The 19,345-nt window shown below is 60.3% G+C and overlaps 1 protein-coding gene across 1 annotated transcript; it reads right to left on the minus strand.

The window, feature by feature from the left end:
* Nucleotides 1–811: 811 nt before the first annotated feature.
* On the minus strand, nt 812–18,753 carry COPG1 (coatomer protein complex subunit gamma 1). Its single transcript, XM_027523500.1, has 24 exons — nt 18,608–18,753; nt 17,659–17,711; nt 17,012–17,092; nt 16,701–16,772; nt 16,494–16,573; nt 15,509–15,584; nt 15,315–15,407; nt 14,874–14,960; nt 13,891–14,048; nt 13,667–13,800; nt 13,310–13,377; nt 12,905–13,093; nt 12,056–12,151; nt 10,861–11,104; nt 10,144–10,219; nt 8,986–9,089; nt 8,510–8,635; nt 8,143–8,211; nt 6,365–6,507; nt 5,922–6,093; nt 5,253–5,350; nt 3,481–3,619; nt 2,932–3,030; nt 812–1,302 (listed from the first exon to the last, which is right to left on the minus strand). The coding sequence occupies exons 1-24, from the start codon at nt 18,642–18,644 to the stop codon at nt 1,172–1,174; spliced, it is 2,625 nt and encodes an 874-aa protein (XP_027379301.1). The 5' UTR covers nt 18,645–18,753; the 3' UTR covers nt 812–1,171.
* Between the last annotated feature and the right edge of the window lie 592 nt (nt 18,754–19,345).

The raw sequence follows: 19,345 nt of genomic DNA on the forward strand, positions 1-19,345 counted from the left end.
TGCCCAGGGACTACCCTGGAACGTGGCTCTCCCGAAAGCGCCCGACGAGGAGACGGATAGTCTCGGGGTCCACGTCCTCCGTGTTGGCCGTGCCCCTGCGGGGTGAACTGCCCCCATGGCTAACCTCGGGCAGGGGCCGGGAAGGGCCCGAAGGTCCAGGCTGTCCTGAGAGACCCGCGATGCGACCCCGCGGCCTGCGGGCCCTGCTCCGCGCAGCGGGAACCAGGGAACCAGGGCTCCAGGTCGTTGTGGGGGTGAAATCAGAAAACATTGTCTATACCTGACAGTCATACCAACTGCCCATGGTTTGGGGCAAAACTTGAAAAACCATCAGTAAAATTCCACGAATCACAGGTCACTCAAACTTCAGTGGGCACCAGAACACTTTGCAAGGCCTCCACCTTTACCCCCACCCCAAATACGAATCTCTAACGGTTGACACCAATGTTGTTAAAAATAGGCAAAACAGATGTATTGGCAAAACCACCACGCCTGGGTTTAAAAGCCCAGCTGCAGAAACCAGGGCCTCGCGCTCTGTGGGGCTGTTCCCCCAGCAGCAGGAGCGCCCCCCCCCTCAGACCTTGCACTAGGCCCACCCCCACCCCCAGACCCCACTGATCCCCTACTGAAGGAGGGTGGTTCTGCCCACCACTGCCGTCATCCCCTCAGGAAATCCGTGCTGCTCCCGCTCCTGGGTGTGGGGCACGGGCAGAGCCAGTGAGAGGGTCCTGCCCCCTTGTAGGTACAGAGGCAAAGGGCTCCGGGTGGCAGGGAAGCCGGACGCCTAAGCACAAGTGTGCAGAAGCAGCAGTCACTCAATAAATATGCGCTGATTTATTTGTAGGGCTAAGATGATGGTTCCAAAGGGGAGAAACTCAGATGGCGCAAGCACTTTCTTTATTTGCAATGCCCCTTCCCTGGCAGGCAAGACAGCAAGTTCTAGGATGCGCTAAAATCATGCCCTGTTTAAAGAGTCACTGTCAGCAGAGGGGTTTGGGGCAGGGGGTCAATTTAAGAAGACAAAAAACACAACAAAAAACCCTCAGTGATTCCTAATTGCTTTTCAATACACAGGCTTGGAAAGGAGCTTCCACTGGGTTCAGGAGGAAGGCGCGACTCCTGCATAGTGTTCGGGGAAAGGGGAGGACGTGGTCCGATGCAAGCCGGCCTCTTAGCCCACAGACGCCAAGACGATGTCCACCGGCAGCTCCTCTGAACTTCTGGCTGTCACCTGCATAGTGACTGTGTCCAAAAGCAGCAGCCGGGAGCGCACCAGGATGTCATGGCCTCCCCGGAACACGCCTGCAAGGGAAGAGAGAAGGCAGGCGCGTAAGACCGAAGGGGGCTGCAGGGCTGGGCTGAGGGCAGCGTGCCACAGCTGGCAGAGGCGGCTCTGGGGTGAGACGGGAGCTCTCACACCCAGTGTGAAGCGCTGGGCACGTCACTGCACCTCTCTGAGCTGCAGCATCATCAGTGACCTCGCAGAGATCAGTCTGCCCGTCACGCTGCTGCCAAGCCCAAAACGACTGGACGTGTGTGGTTCTGTGTGACATCACCGAGGCTCTCACACATGCCGACCTCATCGAAGCTCACAGACCGAGGGACAGCCCCACCGTGGCAAAATCGCGGTGCAGGTGTCTGCAAAACCCAGGGGACAGGGCTGCCTCACTGCGGGCTTGGGGGCAGCCAGCTGTGAGCAGGGCACTGGAGCAGAGCCACCTCCTAACCCTGTTTATAAACACTCAGAAAAAAGCACTTCCCTTCGTTCACTGTTTCAGGCGCAGTAAGCACATTGGCTCATTAGCTTTTGGAGAAACAGCGATCAGAAACATTTACATATGAAATGCCTATGTATGGAGTTTGCTCTAAAATAATCTGGGGGTGGAGAACGCGTCTGGGTAGAGATGCTCATTGCTACAGCTGGAGGAGGAGTGCCTGGGGGTTCTGTGTGTGTAAGTTTGAAAATTTCCAGAAGTGCTTAAAAATCCCATTCGTATTAGAAAAGAATAACCAACTCAGTGGAAAAATATACATGATATAAATAAAATCCATACACTGTTTCATATGGCGCTTTGCATTTGAGGAGATGCTGAGCGCCGTTCAGTACACGAGATACACAGAGTGAAGCCACACGAGACACCATTAACACGCCTGCAGAGACCACACAGGTTGGGAACACACTGCTTGGTTGGAAGTGTGGGAGAGAGGCATACGATTCCTATGGAAGGCAACTGGAAATATTTACCGAGATGAAAAATGCACTTTGACCTGGTAAAGCCTTGAGAAACTTACCCTACAAGTACCCAGAGTGCACACATCCAAAATAAAGTGCCTAAGTAGACACGTATGTACGGGATCATTCCCTACAGCACAGTCTGTAACAGCAGAACACTAGAACAATCTCGGTGTTCAGCAGTACATGTACTGCTTCTGTGAAACAGTCAGCTACAAGAAACAGTGGAGCTCAGTCTGGGAAGACGTCTGGGATGATGGGAAGTTCTGGAGGTGGATGATGGTGATAGATGCAAAACAGCGGGAATGTGCTTAATGCCGCTGAAGTGATGTAAAAATCATTACACTGGTAAATTTCATGTTATTAAAAAAAGAAAAAGAGGACGCTCCCCAAGATGCACTGTGAAGTGAACACCCAGGCGCAGAGCAGCGTGTCCGCCACCTGCATATGGCTGTCTGCCTCTGCACAGGGCAACGTGCACTCTCGCTCTCACACCCTTAGGATCACAGGGAGGTGCCTGGCATGCTGTGCCGTAGCTCGCTGGCTGCCCGTGGGCAGGGACACTGACGGGCAGCAGGGGCTGGGGGAAGACGGCTCTAGCTGGCCTTCTTATACCTGGTGACGTTCAGCGCCGCGAGCTCTGGACCCCTGGGTTCCCCAGTGGCACCCAGGCCCTTCCCACGACAAATGCCACTTACCGGCCAGGAGCAGCGTGTGCGTGTTCTTGTTGTCCGGCACTTTGTCAGACCGCTCACAAGGGTGCATTCCTAAGAACTTGACGATATTGCCCACAGCCTCTGCAGGGAGAGGTTCTAGAGTTAACCCACTTACCTCATCTCCACTTTGCACCGTCACCACTCCCCCAGCCCCAAATCCCACTGTGCACAGCTTTTAATGAAGCCGCATCTGAACTTTCCCTTGTGGCTCAGCTGGTAAAGAATCCACCTGCAGTGTGGGAGACCTGGGTTCGATCCCTGGGTTGGGAAGATCCCCTGGAGAAGGGAAAGGCTACCCACTCCAGTATTCTGGTCTGGAGAATTCTGTGGACTGTATTGTTCATGGGGTCGCAAAGCGTCAGACACGACTGAGCGACTTTTTCATTATTTTATGTATCTGAACTATGTGCTCCACACTTGGTCCTGGATCTTCGGGGGATGGGCGCGGGGATGGGGGGAGGAGGAACATTTCAACAGTGGCCCAGGGTCTTGAAAGGCAGGCAAACCAGAACCGGCACCCCCAGCATTTACCCTCGAGTGTCTTGATGGTGGACAAGGTGAACGTCTCCTCCTTCTGGAACTCATCCCCCACCTCGTCCCAGGCTGCCTCGAAGTTCAGCTTCATGACCTTCTGGATGTGATCCGCTATCGTGACTTCCAGATCCTCCAGCTGTGGGACAACAGAGGGGTCCTGAGGCACACAGCTCCAGGGAGAGACAGCTGAGAGCCTCCGCTCTGCTCTGCCCACCCGCCCCTCCCACCATGCAGGCTCTGAGTGCCGCGCTCCGGGGCTGGGCCCTACCGGACCAGCGGCCTGTCCTCAGCTGCTCACGGCCGGGTGGTGGCCCCTCAGCGGGACGCGCCCTCGGACACTGAACTCCTGGAGGCTCCAGTCCTTTATGTAAAGCGGTGCCGTATTTGCGTTTAAGCTACACACGTTTTCCTTATACTCTGCGTCACCTCTCGATTATTTATAATAACTGATATGATGTAAATGTTATGGAAACAGCTGCAAATATAGTGCAAACGCTATGTAAATTGTTGCCTCAAGTTTTGCTTTTGTGGATTTTCTGGAACCCACTCTATTTTCCATCTGTTGGTTGGATCCATGGAGGCAGAACCCACAGATGTGGAGGGCCCACCATCCTCCTCTTGGGGTGTCGGCTATGAGAGCGCACCCTCCGAAGCCGCCAGTGCCTGACTGGATGGGGCGGGGGGCGAGGAGTGCTCAGAGGCCGCCCCCCGTGAGTCAGCCGGGCCTGCTCTGGACGCGCACCCTGGACCAACTGTGAGGAAAGGCTCCCGCTCATTTGCCAGCAGCTCTCCGCTGAGCCCCTGCTCCTGCGCACGGGGAAGGCGTTCACAGGTAGGACGCAGCCCCTATGGCAGAAGCCGGGCCTCATACCCAGCCCTCCTGGCCTTGGCTTAGCTCGCTGCTGGCTCAGGCCTGGACCCAGGAGGACACAAGTGCCCATCAGGTGTGCTCCAGCGACTGCCCCTCTGGCCACGAGGGCTCTGGCAGCCTCCATCCCAGGCTGCCTTTCAGGGTCTGCACTCAGATGGCATGGAGCCACAGCGCCCTGGGCAAATCGAGAATGAGCCTATCCTCGGCTCCATGCTAGCCCCGTGAGCTGGAGCCGGAAGGAGCATCTCGCTGCACCAGAAGGTCGCCAGCAGATACAAACTGGACTGAGGGCATCCGCTTCTCCAGAAAGCAACTGACACCATGAACCAAAAAGCCTGAAAATCGTCCTGAGTCTTTGACCCAATTATCCTACTCATAGAAAAAAATTGTTAAAAAAAATTTTTTTTTAATTATTCTACTTCTAGTCACAAGGAGACAGGCCTGAAACACAGGCCTGAATGGTATGAATTTATACTGAGGGGTGTTTAATGTGGCACTTAAAACCGTGAGACTCTGGGATCACACATGCCCAATGTTAACGAATACAAAGTCACGTGAATTAGGATATATCAATAGAAGGGAGTATTTTAAAGTCATTAAGACTTGTGTTTATGAAGTGTTTGTACTGACGGGAAATTACACCCTGGTTCTAAGTGAACCCAACGAGGTCTGTAATGTATGTAATGACCTCAAAGATACAACTTCCCTCCCCCAGCCACTCCCAAGACTACGGTTAACGCTTCCCTGTCTGTGTGTACTTGTTTTTGTATTTCCCAGGTTTTCTTGTGACACTTGAACACATATTTTTTAAGTTAAAAACAAGAGCTCTTTTGCGACATCTAAACCGAAGCCAGCGCGCACGCGTGCAGACGCCGTGAGCGGGCCCCGCGGCGCTTACCACATACTCGTCCTCGTAACCCTCGTCGTCCGCCTCCCCGGTCGTGGGGTCACAGTCCTTGACGGTGAACTTCATCACGCAGCTGAACGTGCAGGCCACTGCAGGAGGGAAGGCGCGCCGTCAGGGGCCTCTGTGGGCGGGCGGCCACAGCCTGCCCTCCAGGCCTCGGCTGCACCAGCGGCCCGTGCCAGCCTGGCGTGGGGAGGCAGGAGCACCCGGTCGCAGCCTGAGGAGCTGCCCTCACGAGGAAAGAGGAGCCAGGGGGGCAGAGACACTTCAGGCTGGCCACGTCCACGTGCCACCCAGGCCTGGGAAAGCCCCTGCCTCTCTGGGAGGAGTGGACTTGGACGGTCATGCCCAAGTCTCCTTCACGGCTCCTTCACGGCCAAGACAGAGTCCTGCCTGAGGACCTGGGCTCAGCCTCTCAGCCTGGTGAATTCAGGCAAGCTGTTTACCCCATCTCGGTCACCCTCTAAGACAGAGAGCAGTGCTGCCCCGAAGGGTGTGTGAGGAGGAAATGAGCTGCTGTGTGCAAAGCCCCAGGGCGGGCTGGCCTTCCTCTCTGGACCGACCTCGAGGAGCTGAAGCTCTGACCGGAGACGAACAGCTGGCGCACAGGCCGCCCTCCCCACCCTGACCCAGGGGCTCCCAGGAGGCCGGGGGGCTCACCCGCCGTGGGGTCTTCCTTGGGCAGGGCCACCAGCGTGTAGCAGGTTCCGGGCTGGTTGTAGGGCAGGCTCCGGGCGGGCACGTAACACAGCACCTCGTAGGCCTCCGTGGGCTCCATCTGCACCGTGACGTTCTCCAGGGTCTGGTCGTTGAGCGTGTTCGTGCAGTCAAACTGGACCCGGGAGCAGAGGGGCTGAGATGCTGAGCCGGGGGGTGCGGGCCCCCCTGAGCTGCAGAGGAGGCCTCTCACCCCAGGGCCACCCTGAGTCCTGACCCAGACTCCCTGCCCAGATCCCCTGTCTCCATGTGGGCACGCGGGAGCCACACAGGCCCTGAGTCAGGGACTCTACACACAGCAGTTGGAGGCAGACCCGGCATCGCACCGGGCTCCAGCCACTCGGCGTGGGGGCGCCAGGACGCCACGGGAGGCCCTCCCCGCTCACCTGGAAGACCATGTGGTCAGTGAAGGTGTGCTTTGTGCAGCGGATGACGTACTCCGTCTCCGACTCAGTGAGGGCCACGGGCTCAGGCGAGGACTTGAAGAGGGGCCCCAGCCCCTGGAACTCGGGCACAGCCGCCAGCTGCTCTGAAACCCACAGGCCGCGCATTCACCCAGTGGCTCAGCGGGGTCTCTGGTCAGTCTTCAGGCCGCGGGCCCTTCACTCCCGGTTCCCTGACACACCCAAGTACGCCCTCCCCGCTGTCCCACACAGGACGCCAGACCAACCGATGGACGTCAGGCCCATGGCCTGGCCTCATCCCATCCAGAAACTCCCTCAAGCTTAGAAGCTCAGCAAAGGTGCTCAGAAGAGGGAGACGGGGAAAGACAAAGAGGAAGCGAACTCTGCTGGCCACGGAACCAGGCAGGAGGATGGACTGCTCTCTCCGACATGTGGCTGTTGGGACAAGTGGCCCCAAAGGAGAGTGGGCAGATTCTGAGTGTTACAGAACGCCCAGCTCAGAGTGGCCAGCAGGCGTCTGGTGCAGGCCAGTTTCTGGCCCTGGGGCGCCTGGGAGAACTGGGCAGCTGGCCCTGCTCCCCGAGCTGTGCTCAGGAATCATCGCGCCGGAAGCACCTGGGGGTGCGGGCATGGCGACAGTGCAGACCCTCAGGCCTCTCCAGACCTGCCCGTCAGAGACTCCCCCATCCCGCATCTCGAACAAGCTTTCCCTCATGACTCTGACGCACACGGATGTCTGAGGACCACTAGTCAAGACCCATCACTCGTCTTCCCGGTTACGCTGACCTCCACGTGGAAAAGAACTCTACCCGAGGCAGTGTGATCCTTTGCCTTAGACTTAGTAGGGTTTCGGGGACAGAGGGAGAAGGCAGGCAGGATCATTCTTCTGCTCTTTCCCCCCGTAAAGAGGCTGAACTCAGACCTCAGGACAAGGGGTGGAGTGGCGTTGAGTGAAACCACTAAGTTCATGCTGATCTCTGCCGGCAGCAAGAGGGAAGGGACACACAGGGAAAGCCTGCGGGGAGAGCGACGCCAGCCAGCTCAGGGTCCCGGTTCAGCCACATCTGAGACAGCGCGTTGGTGGAAGACAGGTTCGGGAGTGGAAAGGAAAAAGTGGACTTAAGACGAATCCCACTATAAGGAAGGCAGGCACCAGTGCAGGGACGGGCAGGAGCCGTGGACGGCGCGCAGAACGACAGAAGGGGAGATGAGTCAGGGAGTCGGCTGACGTCACCCAGGACGGGAGGCTGCTGCCAGGCCTCGAAGGCAGGAATCTAGTGGACAACGTGGTCTGCCAACCAGACACACAGCCTCTCCCCTGAGAAACGTATGAGTAGAGGGACAGACGGAATCCTCACCAAACCCTGCCAGACAAGGTGGGCGGAGCACATTTGGAGCCCGAGTCACAGGACTGTGTCGTGCCCTCAACTCCGCTGAGCGGCGCCAGACGTCCCAAACCGACTGGGCCCAGGGCCTGTAGCACTCAGAACAAGGCCCAGGCGGCTCTGAGCCAGCTGGAGCTGGACTGTAATTCTTGCCGCCCTCCCCTTGGTGCTGTGCAAACTGCGGCAAATCACCGTGTCTCTCTGAGCATCCAAATCCTCAGAAACCAAATGGATGCAACAACCTCCACCTGAGGGTCAAGCAGGCTGTCCAAACACTCTCAGAGCCAGCATGCAGGGGAGACCCGATCTCGGTTCCGGGGGGAAGAGCCGCCGCCCCAGCCGTGGCCTGTGAGCCCTGCGAGCCCCCTCACTCACCCTGGAAGATCTCCTGCCGGGTGGCGGCCACCTTCTCGGGCTGCTTGGCGGCGGTGACCGGGGTGCTTTCTGCAGGAACAAGCACACATGGTGAGCCACAGCTCAGAGACGGCCCGGGCGCGTCGACCGCAGCACAGTCGCTCTCAAGTGTGCTCTCCGCCTCCTCGTGTGGAGTGTGGACACGGGCGGCCGCGTGAGTGTCTGTGTGCAGGTGGCCTCCTCTCCCGGGGCAGAGGCGGGTGGGGAACTCCCTGCGCCCAGCATGGCCCCGTCCACCCTGGGCAGCTGCGGGGGCCTTGCGGGCCAGGCAGAGCCTCCAGAGGGGGCCTGGGCCCGAGGGCCTCTGGAAGACACAGGCATGGCTCACCTGTCCTCTGCTCCGCCAGGGGCGCGGTGGCCAGGGGCACGGACTTGAGGTCGAAGGGCTTCTCCGACGGCTCCAGAGTGTACTGCTGCAGCGCCCGCTCCAGACCCGGGATGGACACGGCCAGACCTGGAGGCGGGAGCGAGACGGGGCCGGGGGTCAAGGCTGCAGGACCCCGAGGAAACCAGCGAGGCGCCGAGCCCCCGCTTCTCAGGACACCCTCCTCGGCAGGACTGCTACAAAGAGCGAATGGACACGGGACAGGGGCTTGGGCACGGGGGGGCGCTCGGCTCAAGGAGGTTCATATGACTGGCGAGCGGTTCTGCTCTCTGGGCTATTCCCACCCTTGGGGCCCCAGGCCTCCTGAGATGACAGTGATGCCCTGCAGTTGCCAGGGGAGTCCAGCGGAGGGCATGCCGCCCGGGAAGGCAGCAGCTCGGGGAGGGGGCTAGGGGAGTGGTCCGGCGGGGAGGACTCACCATTCAGGATGTAGCCTGCATTGAGCGCCTTCTGCTTCTGCTCCAGCACGTTGAGGTAGAAGGTGGCCCGGTCCCTGACCTCGTTGTCGTCATCCATCACACACCTGTGGCCAGAACACAGGGAGCTCCTGACGGGGGCCCGTAGGGGGCCGGGGGCACTACAGGGCCCCAGCAGGGGGCAGGCAGAGGCGGCAGGGTGCTTCCACCCCAATCACCAGATGCAGTGCCCGGGTATCAGAGGCACAGGGGGGCTGGTATTCACTCTCCCGGGACCCTCTCCCAGAGCCCACCCAGGGAGGGAGCCATGCGCCTGTATCCGGCAGCACTCGTCAAAAAGGACTTGAACATGGCTCCGCAATTCCACTCCTGGGTGCACACCCCAGAGAACTGAAAGCAAGTCACATAAAGACTTGTGCACAAATGTTCACAGCAGCGCGAGTCATGCCAGCCGTGAACCGGAAATGGCCCAAATGCCTCCCGACTGATGACCAGCTAAACAAACGAGGGCTCTTCACGCCATGCAAGAGTGGCATGAAGTGCTGGCACGTGTGACAACACGAGTGAGCCCTGGAAACCCCGTGAAGGAGCCAGGCTCGCGAGAGGCAACACGCTGAAGGCCTGCAGCTGCACGGCAAGTCGGGACAGGCAAATCCTGAGCCGGAAGGCGAGCGAGGGGCGGGCAGGGCTGGGGCAGGGCTTGACTACTCGCTGGTACATAGTTTCTCTGGGGCGGTAGAAGTGTTTTTGAGAACTCCCAGGTGGTCGAGTGGCTGGGACTCTGCGTTTCCACTGCAGAGGGCCCAGGTTCGATCCCTGGTCAGGGAACTAAGATTCCAGAAGCCGTACAGCGCGGTCAAGAGAAAAGTTCTCAACTTAGATGGCGGTAATGGTTAAACAACTCGGAATGTAACAAACCCACTGTATTATGCATTTAAGATGGGGACACTGTGTGGATTGCAAGTTATATCTCAATAAAGCTGTTTTTTAAAACAGAAAACACCTCGAGTTAACACCTAGGGGAGGGGCTTCTGCACAGCACCATGTTTCACGGTTTTCTGTTCCCACTGTTTTCTACCGTCAATAGTCGTGCATCTTGTCTCCCCCTTTCCAACTACAGAGACGGGGAGCAGCCGCCAGCCAAGGGGACGCCACACGCACCTCTTCAGCAGCACCAGGATACTGGGCAGCATCTCTTCGTTCTGCGCCCCAAACTTGGCCAGAGCACTCACAGCGCCTGCGTGCACGAGGCAAACTCGGCTCAGGCCAGGGCTCAGAGCGGGCCGGCCGGAGCTGAGTGGCCCCGAGCCGCAGGCCCAACCCGACATCCCCCGACAAGCAGCCTCCAGGCCTGGCTTCTCCCAGGGAGGCGGCCCTGTCCTCGGGCCCAGCAGCCCTTCTCAGCTCTGACCACCAAGGGGCCACGAGGGCTGCCCTCAATCTCTGTATCCTAACGGCCTCAGGGGCAGCGAAGCCTCACCTGACCGCAAATGAGAGAGAGAATGAGCTACAACTGAGAAGCAAGAACTGCTTGGGGACCGTCCGTTCAGAGCAGGCGTGAGAGGGAAACAGCAGTAAGTCTAAGTAAAAGGAAGGATCGGATGGCTGTGCACAGAAGTACACACTCATTGAACAGAGTATGCTATGTGAATTATATCTCAAGAAAGCTACCATTAAAAAGAAAAACCTAAATACCAAGAAGAAAGAAAGGAGAAAGGTGAAAAAGGAGAAAGGTAAACGACCACACACAGTGAATCAGAGCAGCAGCTGAGGTGAGCCCGAGGTCGGCACGTTCGCCGGGTGCCGCCCGCGCCCCTGGGCCGCCCTCAGGCCTGCAGGCCCAGTGCCGGTGCCCGGGCGCAGCCTGCTCCGACGCACCTGCGCGGACCTCGGCGTGCTCCAGCACCACGCGGTTGTAGATGAAGCGGATGTACTTGGAAGGGTTGCTGGTCCTGGGCCCCTCCTGGCCCAGCAGGTGCAGGATGCGCGTGGCCAGCACGGTGAACTCGCAGTCCTCGATGAACTCGCACAGGTGGGACAGCCCCGTCTCCTTGCTCTCCGCGTTCTCCTCGATGATGCTGATGATGCAGTCCACGATGGCCCGCTTGTACTCGAAGCCGCCCTGTGGGCCAGGCGACAGGAGGCTGAGCACCAGGGGCTCTGCGGAGCCCAGCTGCAGCCTGGCACAGCGGCCCAGCCAGAGCCCGCAGGCCAGGGCCTGGCTCCCCCGCCGCTACCTCCCTTTTGTGTAAAAACTAAAGGCTCAGGCTGAATGCTCGCCAGGGCCATTCCGGACTAACCGCAGATGCTTTAATAGAAACCTCTGGGACTTGATTTTCTTCCCACCTTTGAGATAAAGGAAGAATGGGTGGTGTAGAAGCTGGAGGAGTAGAGAGTAGGGGGTTATCGTTAAATGGGAACAGAGTTCAGTTTTGCAGGATGAGAAAGTTCTGGAAATTAACTGCACTCCTGTGTGAAGGTATTTAACAATACTGAACGATATACATTTACAGTTAAGGTGATAAATTCTAGTCTGAAAGTCGCTCTGTCTTTGCGACCCCATGGACTATACAGTCCATGGAATTCTCCAGGCCAGAATACTGGAGTGGGCAGCCTTTCCCTTCTCCAGTGGATCTTCCCAATCCAGGAATCGAACCAGGGTCTCCTGCATAGCAGGTGGATCTTTACCAGCTGAGTTACATGGGAAGCCCTCGATGAATTCTATGTCGTGTGTATTTTATGACAGCGGTCTTCAACCTTTCCGGCACCAAGGACCGATTCTTGTGGGAAAATTTTTTCTATGAAAAATTGCAATGGCTAGAATATTTCTATACCAGATGACACGAGACAGACCGTTAGCCATCTTCTGCTTAAGCATCGCCTCAGGGCACCTGCTGAGTCTGTATGGCCAGGGTGGCACTTCGTCAGTTACGAATGTAACCACAGCGACTGGGGCGTGCCTGCACTGCCTGCGCACGGGAGCCAAAAGGGCTGCGGGCACCAGAAGCCAGCCAGCTGACAGGTGGACCCAGGCCCGCCTGCCGGAGCCAGCAGCCAGGCCACCCGCTCTTACCTCTTCCCGCAGCATGGAGAACAGGAAGTTCATGAGCACGGCGTGCTTGCGGGGATACTTCTGACACAGCGCGCTGATGGCCTGCACCACCACGACCTGTGCCAGAGACCGGCGTGAGCGCAGCCCAGCCCGCGGGCAGTGCTGCAGTCCCCGGGGCCAGGGGAGCCCCTCCTCAGGCGGGGAGCCCCTCCTCAGACGGGGAGCCCCTCCTCAGGCGGGGAGCCCCTCCTCAGGCGGAGAGCCCTCCTCAGGCGGGGAGCCCCTCCTCAGGCGGGGAGCCCCTCCTCAGGTGAGAGTCCCTCCTCAGGCGGGGAGCCCCTCCTCAGGCGGAGAGCCCCTCCTCAGGCGGGGAGCCCCTCCTCAGGCGGGGCCGGGCGGAGGGGACCTCCGAGCCCCCGGGCAGGGCTGCGAGCACTGCGGTTCAAGGCCCCGATCCACACTGTGGGTCCCCCCCGTCTGCTTGTCTACTCAGAGCTCAGGGCAAGTGCACACGCGCCCGCTGGCCCTTCCCAGGTCCTCCCGGGCGGCTCCCCCGGGAACTGCTGCCCTGGGGGTTTCCTCGCTGCAGCAGCGTGTGGAACGACCCCGTCCACACTGGAGTCAGCTCCCATGGTCCCGTCCCAGAAAGCGAGCTCCGAGGGCAGGCCGGCGTGCGCACTGCTCTGCTCCCCTCTCCGGCTCTGCCCAGCACAGGACACAGCGCTCACGGGAGACAACGAAGGGCTGGACGGGCCGGTCTGGAAGACCCCAGGCTCGCCGACAAAGGCCGGGAGCAGCACCTCGCACAGCGCCACAGCGAGGCCCCGCGGCAGCCCCCGGCCCACCCCGCCCCGGGCGCAGACTGTGGACCTTGAACTCGTCCGAGATCTCGGACATGAAGGAGGAGATCTGCTTCATGAGGCGGTCGATGCTGCCCTCGCTGCCCGTCTTGAGCAGGGTGGTGATGGCCAGCGTGGCGATGCTGCGGTTCGCGTCCGTCACCAGGTTCTCCAAGTCCAGGTTACAGGCCGTCACCGCGGACGGGTGCTTCATGGCCACCTGTCCGGGAGCAAAGCGATGAGGACACAGACAGGCCACAGAAGGCCTTCTGCCGTTCTGCAGGCCTTCAGGTGGGCTCACGCCAGCACCTGGGGGACAGAGACCAGCCAGGGCTGCACCTCCTGCCGTGAGGGACCAGGAGACAGGTCTCCTGGGCCCAGGCCCCCTCCCCCAGCCCTGTCGGAAGATCAGCCCCTCTGTCCACTGCGAACTCACCTTGTTGAGGGTGCGGACGGCGGCGTAACGGAGGGCGGCCTTGGGGGAGCTGCAGAAGAGCTGGAGCACTGTGGGGGACAGACGCCGGTGAAGGGCTGACCCCTGCGCGGCAGCTAGGAAACCCAGGGCCCCCGGGAGGGGCAGGGACAGGGCACGGGGCAGTTCGGGACCAGGGCTCAGAGACTGTTCGGACCCAAATCCCCCACTCAGCTCTTCCCCAACTGGCACGGCCACCCCAGTCGAGGAGAGCACACCTGCCCACCCTCAGGCAGGGCCTCGCCCCTGGGAATCCCAGCTGCACACGGCGGGCAGGGGGCGCTTGGGCACCTGAGATGGCAGGGGGCGGGGCCTGGGCACCTGAGACAGCTGGGGCCAGCTCCTTGGCGCTGCACCCAGGCAGGTTGACAATGGCCGAGGCGGCCTCGTACACCACCATCTCGTGCTTATTGCGCAGGCAGCTCTCGATGAAGTCGAACAGCGGGCTGTCACGGCTGCAACGACAGGCGGCAGGAGGACGCTGGGGGGCCGCCTGGGGGTCGGCGAGGGCTCTGGGGGCGAGCGGCAGGGCGTGGTGCCTCTACCTGCCGTCCTCGTCCTCCAGCTGCCGGCTGGCCACGCGGATCATCATGCAGTAGGCGAAGGGGGACTTGAGGCCGTGCCGCGTGAACTTGCTGATCATCTTGCTGACGGCCAGGCGGTCGTTCTTCCGCACGTGGTACAGGAGCCCCAGTGCGTGGTACTGGGGGTGTTGCAGAGCAGGGAGAGTGAGGCCTGAGGCCACGCTGCCCGCTCCTCACCTCTGGAGTGGGCATGGAGCCCAGGTGTGGGCCACGCCCACCAAGCCACCTGGGACTCTGCAGGCCTCTGTCCCCCAACCCCGCCAGGCACCATACAGATAGAGGTACTAGAGACCAGGTGTCTCCGACCAGAAAGAGGAAGTGGGAGCCGGCCTGGGCTGAGGACATGTGTCGTCAGGGGCCTTGCAGACGGGCGCCCTCACAGCAGGCCCTCGGCCCCCGGGCCCTGCCCCAGGACGCGTGGCTGCTGCTGAAAAGCCAGCAGGGGGAGGGGAGGCACAAAGACTATCCCCTCTGCCCTCCGGAGTCCTTACTAGGGCTGCGCTCAGGGCCTTCTATGTGGGAAGAAGCCTCTGTGATCCTGGAGGATTTGAGGGGCCAGAGTGGGCCCTAGAAACGAGACCCAGCACTAAGACATGGGGAGAGGGAACAGATGCCCACACGAGGGCCTGCAGGTCTGGGCAGGAGGGCAGAAGCTCCCACTGAACCCTCACCAGGCACCAGGCAGATGGCATTGCACACCCAAAACAATACTCGCTGGTTATTAAACCACACGCATATTTAAGCATGAACCATCAAGTCTGTAACCCAACTCCCCCTGCAAGAGATGCCCTAGATTCTTTTTCTCAAACCCCCAAGTCTCCCCACCACGAGAAAAGGATTGAAGCCTGCTCCGGCCAGGGGCCACCAGGACCTCCGTGGTGAAAGTCCATCCTGCTGGCCAGCGCCTGAGTATTTTCAGCATCCCTGCCCCATTCATGGCTTACCTGGACCATGATGTTGTCACTGGACGCAGCCTCCTGGGCCTCATTCACCCAGCGCTTGACCACGTCGAAGCTGCACTTGAGCAGGTGCTGTGGGGCACAGGGCACGCTGAGCGGGGCGGGCAGGATGCCCTGCTGTCAGGGTCCTCCGAGAGGGCGCAGACTCAGCACGGCTCCCACCCTCACTCCCCCTGCCCTGGCAGACTTCCTGCCAGGCTCAAATCCCCAAAACCTGTCACCCCAGGGCATGGGTCAAGGCCGCCAACTGGGCCCTCAATCCACCCAGAGTCCCATGGGCACTTTTCACCGAGCAGGGGGTGGGACTCTCACAACTGGGGCCACACAGCTTTGGTTTTCCTTGGGAAAGCGATCCTTGATGTTTCCTCAGTCTCCCGAGCAGCCCCAGCCCTGGCCCCATCTCCAGCCCCGGCCGAGGCTACACACCAGCGAAGACACGAGAGCGGAGCTGGAGACGCTGGGCACCTTGTCCACGATGGCCTGCTTCATGTAGCGCTCGATGGCCTGCAGCATGGTGCTCTGCGGGGCGCAGGCGACAAGGTGTGGGGCAGTGAGGCCCGGAGTGGGGGAGCGGGCATGCGCCCCGGGGCCCCGCGCCGCTCCCCGAGCGGGGCACTCACGTCGGTTATCTGGCAGAGGGCGCGCACGGCCGGGCCCCGGTAGCTGTCCTCCTTGCCGGTCATGTCCTTGGTCAGGCTGCAGGGACATGGCGTGGGCCTCACATGGGGGCCGGGCTTGCTCCCACGCCCCACCCACCCCAGCCAGGTCAGCAGGCTGGTCTCCATTATTAACGGGTGTCCACTCTGGGCTCTTAACCCTTCATCAAGGGGTCTCCATGAAACTCCACACTGCCCGGGTCACTGCCCTGCTCCGACGGCAATCTACCCTTGTGGGGTTTCCTGCTGCTGTCCCCATTAAGTGGTCGCAGAAAAGTCCCCGGACTACCCACAGGTCCTGGCAGCTGCACTCCACCCGCCCCACCTTTGTCCTGCTCTGCCTGCCTTGCCCTGCAGGACTCCACTCCCCCAGTTCCAGGAGGCCTTTCCTGACCCAGATTCAAGCTGGTGGTCCTCCTGGCCTGCTCTCACAGCCATCACCCCCCTAATGCCGGTCTGTGGGGTTACCTCCCTGGAAGTTCTGGGGCTGCGGAAGCCATGTCTGCCACGTTCTCTAAGTGAACCTACATGTGTGTGTGTAGCATACCCGCCAAACGGCGTGACCCCTGAGCCGAATGCTTCCTGAGCACAGCAGTCCTTCATGGGAAAATCTGCCTGTGGGCTTTGTGCACCCCACCACCCCCCGTCCCTGTCGCTTCTTTCCAGGCTCTCCTGGGAAGAGCTGGAGTTGCCATGGAAGCTCCGGGCTGCCTCAGCAGGCCAAGAGAAAGCAGGGAAGGGACAGTTTGTGCCTAAGTCCAGGCCAGAGAATTCAAGTGGAACCGCCCACCCTGGAGGCGCCATGGCTGGGCAGAGTAACTGAAGGAGAGGGCAAGAGGAGAGGAAAGGAGGCAACGGCACTGGCAACACGTGGCCGAGGACTGAGCGGCGGGAGCTCGGAGGAGAGGGGAGAAGACGTGGGGGCGGCCATCAGGGACCCGGGACTCGCCTGCTGGTCACGATGATGACATCCTCTGCGATGCACGACATCTCCTTGATGGTCAAGTAGCACATCCGACGGAGGGTGGGCTGGGCATGAGAGGCGAAAAGACCTGTGACCCCGGCTCAGCCTGACACGGGGGCAGCCGCTGACGGGGGCCCTCCCACCACCCTGAGAGCTGTCCCCCTGGAGGAGGGCAGGGGTGGCGGCACTTACGTCATTGGACTGAAAGAGTTTGGTCATGGCGAAGAAGGCTTCGGTCGCTTCCGTGGTCCCCAGGTGCTCCCCCTGTTTCAGTTCAGAAAGAAGCCTCAGCTTGGGACAGAAAGGCCGGAAGGCTCTTCCAGCTAAGACAGCCCAGGTCGCAGCCTCAGACTCGGCAGAGGCTGCATCAGGGGCAACACCTCAGAGTGAGACCCTCAGGGCACCCAGAGATGGGCCGCTGGCTGCAACCACACAGGGGCTGTGCCCCTGCCCCCAACACAACCCAGGACCGTTTTCCCCACCCGCAGGGCTCACCCTGTTACCTGGTTTATGAGGTAAAGGATCTTGGTGAGGATGTGGGCACATTTCCGAGGATTGATGGGCGTTTCGTTAAACACACGGGCCTGAGAAGAAGCGACCAAGGATATTTACCTTCTGGCTGAGTTTATTTCCCTTCCATGACTGTTCTCAAGCACATCAGAGATCTGAGAAGGCCCAGGGTAAAGAAATACACTTGTTCTACAGTATTTTCACATGGAAGGAGCTTTGTTTTCCTTTTTTTAATTCATCTACTAACAACTCCTGAAATCCTCCCTAGATATTACCTGGAGATGTGCTGACTTGGAGACTAATGAATACTTAGTAAAGGCTTTTTTTTTTTAGGGGGGGGCACACTGCGTGGCCTGCATGCAGGAGCTTAGTTCCGCAAACAGGGCTGGAGCCAGTGTCCCCTGCAGTGCAAGCGCAGAGCCCTACCCACTGGACCTCCAGAGAAACCCTCAAAGCTCATTAATTAACTGGAAGGAGAGACAAAGACGAAGAAAAGGATCAGCATAATGAACTCCCCATCTTTCCACGAACAGATTTCTCCCCTAATGTCCTACAAACCAGCACTCTGAATATGCTAGCGTTTTGATCACACTGACTGAACATTCTCAATGGAAGACCCAGGGGAACTAATGACACTTGCCTCCTGCAGCACCGCACTCTTCTCCAGGTGCTGGAACGGGTTGGAGCCTCCACCTTCCATGAGAGAAGAGACGGGACTGAGCACAGGTTGTGACCCTAAATTTCAAAACTCTCCCAGATGTAGACAATGGAGAAAGACTTCCCGATGGCTCAGAGATTCAAGCTCCAAGTCCTCTGAACAGCAGTCAAAGCCCTACAGGCTGCCAATAGATCCAGCCAGCCTCCTCCAGGGAGCTCCACTCCCCCAGACCACTAACTCGCAGTTGCCCAGCAGCCCTGGTACAGTCCTCGTGTGCCTCTCAGAGTGTCATGCCTTTCATTCATTTATGCAGCTGGTACTTAGCTGAGCCCCTACTGCGTGAGGGACCACCATCTCCAGTGGCTACGGCTTCTGCACATAGCAGAAATCACACTTGTAATTAATGACACGCTTGAGGATCTGACTGACGTCTGTTCCCTCCACTCCGCTGCGACCATTCTTATATTCCTAGCTTGCTCAGTAGTTCTCACCAGCTCTGCTGCAGAGTCAGGGCGCAGTGCAACCTGGCATGCACCGGGCGCTCGATACATTTGCTGGATAAATGAATCGGAGTCAGGGTTCTCAACCACCGATCCGGGCACTACCGACTAGGGCGCCCCAGCACGGGAGCAGCCCCAGGAAATCCCTAGAGGACCACCGGGTCTGGCCCCCTCCCCTAACAAGCGCGGAAGCAGAGGCCCAGAGGCGCAGACCCGCCCAAGGTCATCCAGCGAATCGCGGCCCGAGCTGCCGGGTGAGGGGCAGCGGAGCCCGCTCGGGCTCTCCGGGGCCGGCCGCGGATGGGCGCTGCATCTTCGCTCAAGTCCCCGGGGCCTCGCGTCCAGACGGAGGTCCGGTAGGAGGCCTCCCGGGGAGGCCGCGGAGGGCTTACGCGGGAGTCCGGGCTCCCCCAGGGCCTCGGCCCTCTCACCCGATTCCTCGTCCTTCTTGTCGAATTTCTTCAGCATGGCGATGTCGCTTCGGGAGCCCAGCGGCAGCGTAGGATGGACGCTGCGGCCGGCGGCGGCGGTTCCGCACTGGCTTCTTCCGGCCGGCCACGTCGCCCGGCGCTGTGCGCAGGCGCACTCCGCGCTCGGCGCAGGCGCACATCCGGGCCGCGCCGCCGCAGGAGGCGTTAACCCCGTCGCGGCCGCGGGCGGCCGGACCTCAGCCTCCACGCCCCACGCCCTCCTGTCAGTGCCGTCGTCCCCGCCTCACTGACTCCCGGCGGGAGTCTAAGCGGGCGTTTCGGAGGTGAGGCCGGATGTGGCACGCTGGCCCGCGCAACCGCGCGCTTCCCAGTGCCCCCTGTTCTGGTCAGCCCCCCGGGAGGCGCGCCGTCCTCGCCTCCCGTCAGCCGCTCGCCCGCCGGCCTCCCCGCCCGCTGGCGGCGACCCTGACACCGGCCACACACTCTCACTGCCGCGGTGCCCGTCGCTCACGCCCCGCGCCGGACAGTGTCGGCGTACAGAGGCGCTCTATAAGCGGCTGCGTGGCCGGCCTCCTGCCGCTCGCCTCAGCCCGGCCGCTCCCGGCGCGCGAGCAATGTCGGGGGCGCGGCTCCGCGGCGAGGACCTGGCTGAAGTGACTGAAGGCCGGCGTGGCTGCGGCGGCCCGCTCTTTACACCCGCGGGCACTGGTCGAGCGCCCAGTGCGTGCGCCGCCGGGC

This window comes from Bos indicus x Bos taurus, chromosome 22 (genome assembly GCF_003369695.1).
Source record: "Bos indicus x Bos taurus breed Angus x Brahman F1 hybrid chromosome 22, Bos_hybrid_MaternalHap_v2.0, whole genome shotgun sequence".
NCBI classification, from domain to species: domain Eukaryota; kingdom Metazoa; phylum Chordata; class Mammalia; order Artiodactyla; family Bovidae; genus Bos; species Bos indicus x Bos taurus.